This window comes from Helobdella robusta, assembly GCF_000326865.2.
Source record: "Helobdella robusta unplaced genomic scaffold HELROscaffold_15, whole genome shotgun sequence".
NCBI classification, from domain to species: Eukaryota; Metazoa; Annelida; class Clitellata; order Rhynchobdellida; family Glossiphoniidae; genus Helobdella; species Helobdella robusta.
This window is the reverse complement of record NW_008703839.1, coordinates 821,629-827,802: the sequence shown is the minus strand read 5'-3', so window position 1 is coordinate 827,802 and position 6,174 is coordinate 821,629. Positions and strand designations below refer to the sequence as shown.

Here is a 6,174-nt window from a genome sequence, read left to right as displayed (position 1 = left end):
AGAAACGCAAATTGAAGTTTTGCGCCCAATAGGTAAGCACAACATCGAGTTGTTAGTAACAACTACTTGTTAGAAGGTTTAAGAACACGTATATATATATATATATATATATATATATATATATATATATATATATGTGTGTGTATATATATACGATTAAGACTGTCAGAAATACAATTAACGATATTGGATTAAGACTGTCAGAAATGCAATTATTAATGAAAATCACAGCATGTTCGGCGTTAGTTAACTTCCAATTTAACTTTTCGATTTAGGTTTTTTCTCTAAAATCAAAAAGTTAAATTGGATGTTAACCAACGCCGAACATGCTGTGATTTTTATCATTAATTGCATTTCTGACAGTCTTTATCCAATATTTATTAAAAAACCTCGGACTGGAAGCAACATCGTGGACTACCACGATGATCGACTGGGTCATGAACTTAAAACCAAAAAAGAGCTAAATAAATAAAAATAAATAAATAATGGGCTTAAACGTAAGTTATATATGCCCATATCAAAATGGCACTAAAAGACAACAAAAAGCAATCAAACAAAACAACAATGTCAATTTTATGATCATACAAAAAATCTTTGTTGGCCATATAAAAGTCAAAATTCTTCTTGAAGTTGAAAACAGTATCTGATTCAACAACGCATGTCGGTAAATTGAGATCACCATGTTAGAAAACGAATACTTTCTTGTATTTGTATGGAATTTTTGAACATGTATTCTATAGCGATGCCCTCTGGTACGTGGATCCGCATCAAAACACAAAGCTAGTGAGGAATCTCTATCTACCATACCTTTCGCAATGTTGAAAATCATTAATATGTCTCCACGAACTCTTCTAAATCTTAAAGTTGGCAAGCCAAGAAACTTCAATCAATCCGAGTAACAAAGGCCTTTGCTACCCCTGACCATCTTGGTTGCCCGATTCTGAACCTTTTCAAATTCGTCAATTTCCTTTATTTTCCAAGGAGACCATACACTGACACCATACTCTAACTTTGACTTAATTAAAGGTTTATAAATCAAAATAAATAACTCTTTAGTTAAATTTTTAAAGTTTTTGTATAACGATCCTAAAAGAACAAAACAATTATTAATGACATGATGTATATACTCAGTGAACGTTCAAACAAAACCCCCAAATTGTTAACTTCACCACAAAAATCCAAGTTAGAATTATTAATATTATAACATCAATTATTATCCAAACATGAATGACAAAATTTTATAGCTGCACACTTTTCAATATTCAAACCGATTTTCCATAACATACATATTTTTCAGTCATACAATTTATCAAGATGTTTTTGTAGCACTATTCTACCATCCACACATCTTATAAAATTAAACATTTTAGCATCATCAGCATACAAATACATTTGAACAAAACTATCTTTCACAATATCAAACATGTCATTCACATACACAATAAACAAAGCCGGACCTAATACACTTCCTTGAAGCACTCCACTACTAACTTCAAACCTTTTAGACAAACAATTATTCACACTCACACTAGAAGTTCTACCACACAAATACTCCTTAATCCATTCAACCAAACAATCATTCCCACCATAACCACGCAACTTATTTATCAATAACACATGTGGCACTCTATCAAAAGCTTTAGTAAAGTCTGTGTAAATAACATTAGCATCCAAACAATTATCAACTGCCCTAGTCCAACAATCCGTCAATTTTAACAACTGGAGAGTTGTTGATTTCCCCTTCACAAAACCATATTGCCTATAATCTAGTAAATTGTTTTTATAAATGTAACTCAATAGATGATCTTAAATAATGGACTCCAAAATTTTGCAACAAACACAGCTTAGAACAACTGGTCTATAATTCTTAACCAAGCGTCTATTCCTTTTTTAAAAATTGGAACAATAATGCTGTTTCCAATTTTCCGGAATTTTTCCACTATATATATCTAAAAACAAATTAAATAATTTGCAAAAATAATCAGAAACTAAATGTTTACATTCTTTCAAAACAGCTGGGAATAAGTTATTGGGTCCTGCTGATTTATATTTATTCAATGAATCAATTTTTCTTTCAACTTCACCTCTTTCAACAATCAAATTATCCATCATAGCACGATTATTGTATTCCGTTAAATTTATTTTTTTATTATGCAAACCGCTATCCTGAACATAAACATTTTTGAAAAAGTTAGCAAAATTCTCAGCTTTACAATGGTCATCCATTATAATGGTCTTATCATCAATTAAATCATCCAAAGTAATTTTATTTTTTCTTGATTTGTTAATCTCTTGCCAAAAAATTTTTGGATTTGTTTTAGTCAACTTAGCTAAACGTAGTGTATCTTGCTCTTTTAATTTCACAACAGTTCTTTTAATTTGATTTCTCAAATGCTTATACTCAATTAAAATTTGCTTATTCCTATGTTTTATAAAATTCTTCCATAATTTGTTCCTATTCCTAATCATATTTAGAACATCCCTTGGTAACAGAACTTGAGGTTTCATGTCCTTTCGCCACAAGTGATCATAACTGCATTACTTTTCAAGTTAACTGCATCATTGGTAAACTAATAAATGACAACTCTAACAACGAAATATATTTTTACGATTTCAGCAGAGCTAACTACGAGCTTTTAAATGATTTTTTTTCCAAAAATAGATTGGAATTATTATTTCTAATTCTGCTTTGATGTTAATGCATTTTGGAATATCTTTGAGCAAATAACCAACAATGCCCTTTCAACTTTTGTTCCTCAAGTTCGTCGTAAAAGTCTACTGTCCAAACGATCAGTACCTAGATCACTTCGCCAATCACACAAAATTAAACATTATTTCTGGAAAAAATGGAAACAAAGTTCAAATTCAGATCATAAAAATCACTACACGATGGCAGCAAATAAATGCTTTGAATTAGCAAACTTCTACCGTAAAATCAGTGAAAACAACTTGTTATCAAAAGCTAGCGTCAGGAGCTTTTATTGCTATGTAAACAACAAATTATTTTCCAAGCCCCAAATCAACAGTTTGAAAACTGAGGATAATAGTATATCAAGTGATCCCGTGACGATAGCAAACACATTTAACAATTATTTCGCATCAGTATTCACTGTAGATAATGGACTAACTTGTTCTTTGCCTCTCCGTACTACTAAATCAATTGAAGAAATTTGCTTCACTCCACATGTAGTATATCTTGCTCTTCGAGATTTGAACAATTCATATTCAAGTGGTCCAGATGGCATTCCTAACATTTTTCTCAAAATGTGTGCTTCAAGTTTAGCTATCCCACTATGTCACATTTTTGACTCATCTTTTAAAAATGGATTTCTTACCCACGATATGGAAGACTGCCATCGTTACTCCTATTCACAAAAAAGGTCCGACCAACTACCCCAGCAACTACAGACCTATATCATTAACCTGTTCATGCTGCAGTCATGGAAAAAATTATCAACAGGAGTCTATTAAATTACTTATTAGATAACAGTTTGATATCCCATTTCCAGCATGAATTCCTTCCGGCAAGTTCAACTTCTTCTAACCTCCTCAAATTTCTTAGTGATTCGTTGTCAATCCGTCAAATGAAGGAAAGGTGCGATACCATCTATCTCGACTTCAAAAAGCTTTCGACTCCGTTTCACATGCCAAGCTAGGTTGCAAATTACAAGCCTACGGTATTTTTGGTAAATTATATTGCTGGTTGATAAATTTTTTATATGAACGATCTCAATTCGTCCGGATTCAAAATAAGTTATCTTTTTCCATCGCTGTAACCAGTGGTGTACCTCAGGGAAGCGTTCTAGAACCCACTCTGTTTCTTATTTTCATCAACAATATAAACGACTGCATTTCATCGTACCCTGTTTCTACGCTATTTGCTGATGACATAAAATTATATGCTCGTTCATTCAATTCAAATCAGCTTCAACAGGTAATCGACAAAATCACAGCATGGAGTAACAGGTGGCAACTGCCGCTCTCTTCCAACAAGTGCTCTTTATGCTCATTCCTTCCATCAACTATAAATACTACAGCTGTAAATCAATATATGATTGGTCAACATGTTTTAACTCCTGCTCCTGTTTCAAAGATTTCGGGGTAATAATCGACAATCAATTAAACTTCAACCAACACATTAATGACATCACGCATAGGGCTTCAACCCGTGCTCGCCTTATCATTAAATGTTTCACTTCTAAAGACAAAGATCTACTCACTAAAGCTTACTGCACCTATGTTCGACCTCTGTTGGAGTATTGTTCACCAATCTGGAACCCTCACTACAAATATCAGTTGAACAGGATCGAAAGCATTCAAAGAAGATTCACTAAATTTATTTCTTCAATTCGTCATCTTTCGTACCTTGAACGTTTGAACTGCGTCAATTTGCTAACACTAGAACATCGTAGATTGATTTTCGACCTATGTTTCTTGTACAAGATACTAAACAATCTCATCAAAACTGATATAAAAGATCAATTTAATCCATCGTCATACCTATCAACCCGTGGACATTGCAAACGACTGCTCGAATCTAATTCCAACAATAACACATCAAAATATTTTTTTGTAACAGAATTGTACGAGTGTGGAACATGCTACCGGAAGAAATTGTTTCTTCAAGCTCATATGCCATGTTTAAACAAAATTTACTTATTGTAGATTTGAAACATTTAATGCATATAAAATAAATCAATAGTTATCATTAATTTCAACAACGTATGTTAATCGATAAAAACGTTTATTTCATAAATTTATCCATTTGAATTATTATATCGGTCTATGTCAAATAAATAGAATACATGGTCCATGTTAATCTCGTTTTGATTGGATTTTTGTTGCATTAAATCACCGACATATTAGAAATGATGACATGTGGTATCTATCTTTTTTAATATTACATTTTCTTTTTTTTCTGTTCTGTCATTAATGTTGAATTTAGTTCATTTTTTTCTGACTTGCTCTATGGTCAGTTGTTAAATAAATAAATAAATAAGCCACACCTAAAATCATACAAATTAATACCCATTACCAAATTCAAACCACAATGATCACCCTTACCAAATGGAGAACTATAAGATAAATTTTTTATTAAATTTCTATCCTCTACAAACAACAAATCTAACAAAGAGCTTTTGGTATGTCAACCATTTGAAAAAGAAAATAATCCTTAATAAAATTCAAAAATCTTGTCTCAATGGACTTGTTTGAACCAATAGTTAAACAATACTTCCAATCAATGGTTGGAAAGTTGAAGTCTCCCACTATTATTTTTACACCACCAATTGCCATGAAAGCCTGCTCTGGAGCAACTGCCTTTTCGCGGTGGAGCAGATTGGACCGTCAAATCAAACGTTCAAACAAAGAGTTGCAACAAAACCTTCCTCACCTGGATGTCCAAGGGGTTTTTGTCGATGGGGCGGGCCATCCTGCTCCGTTGCCTTCTCCTGAGAGCCAGAATTGAATCAAATCCAGGTCCCCCAAAAATTTGGATTTGCCCTAGATGCCATCACAAAATCAACAAAACCCAATTTTCAGCTCGTTGCAGAATCCGCTACAACTGGCATCACCTCAACAACTGCACGACCAACATCAACGGTTATTACTACTGTAACAACTGTTCTCACCCATCAAAAAAATCGGGCAAATCACGACGGCCAACATCGACATCAGCATGAAAGCCTGCAAAAGATTTAGTAAATTATCATTATTAGATTCATTTTAACTAGGACTTCTATAAATGACAAGAATGTGAAAATAGTTAAAAAGTCCATAACACTTGATGGATAAAAATTCTTCTAAGTCAATACCCACCAAATGTGATTTTTATTTCAGTCTTATGGTAGCAGAAAACTCCTCTATAACTAGCTTTTACGAAATTTGCTGTATAAAGTTTGTAACTTTTTAAATAAAATTCATTTTCTGAATAACTATAACATAAAACTGCATCCACGCTGCCTTGCGTGCTGTTGAGCAAAAGACTAGGCCAACCGCTTATAACTGGTGGTTGTTGTCAGGATGGGTGTCCGGATGTAAAAACGTTTCCCCAAATTATTCCTATGCCATCACAAAGAAAAACAACGGCCTCTAGTTCCCAGCAGGCCTTAAGTGATCAAGGGGTGCCAAGAATCCCTGGAAAGTATGCAATAGCGGAGGGATGTTGCAAAAAAA

The 6,174-nt window shown here is 33.2% G+C and overlaps 2 protein-coding genes across 2 annotated transcripts in view; both read left to right on the top strand.

Moving 5' to 3' along the window:
* Positions 1 to 464, top strand: part of HELRODRAFT_169205 (hypothetical protein) — a gene marked incomplete at both ends in the record, with an annotated part of 2,371 nt that extends 1,907 nt beyond the window's left edge. The window contains one exon of the mRNA XM_009015065.1: positions 364 to 464. Coding sequence (XP_009013313.1) covers positions 364 to 464 — 101 coding nt within the window. The remainder of the gene's footprint in view (positions 1 to 363) is intronic.
* A 4,504-nt stretch (positions 465 to 4,968) lies between these two features.
* On the top strand, positions 4,969 to 5,681 carry HELRODRAFT_169203 (hypothetical protein; the record flags this gene model as incomplete). Its single annotated transcript, XM_009015064.1, has 3 exons — positions 4,969 to 4,971; positions 5,301 to 5,478; positions 5,542 to 5,681. 3 exons carry the CDS (start codon positions 4,969 to 4,971, stop codon positions 5,679 to 5,681), a joined length of 321 nt encoding a protein of 106 aa, XP_009013312.1.
* Between the last annotated feature and the right edge of the window lie 493 nt (positions 5,682 to 6,174).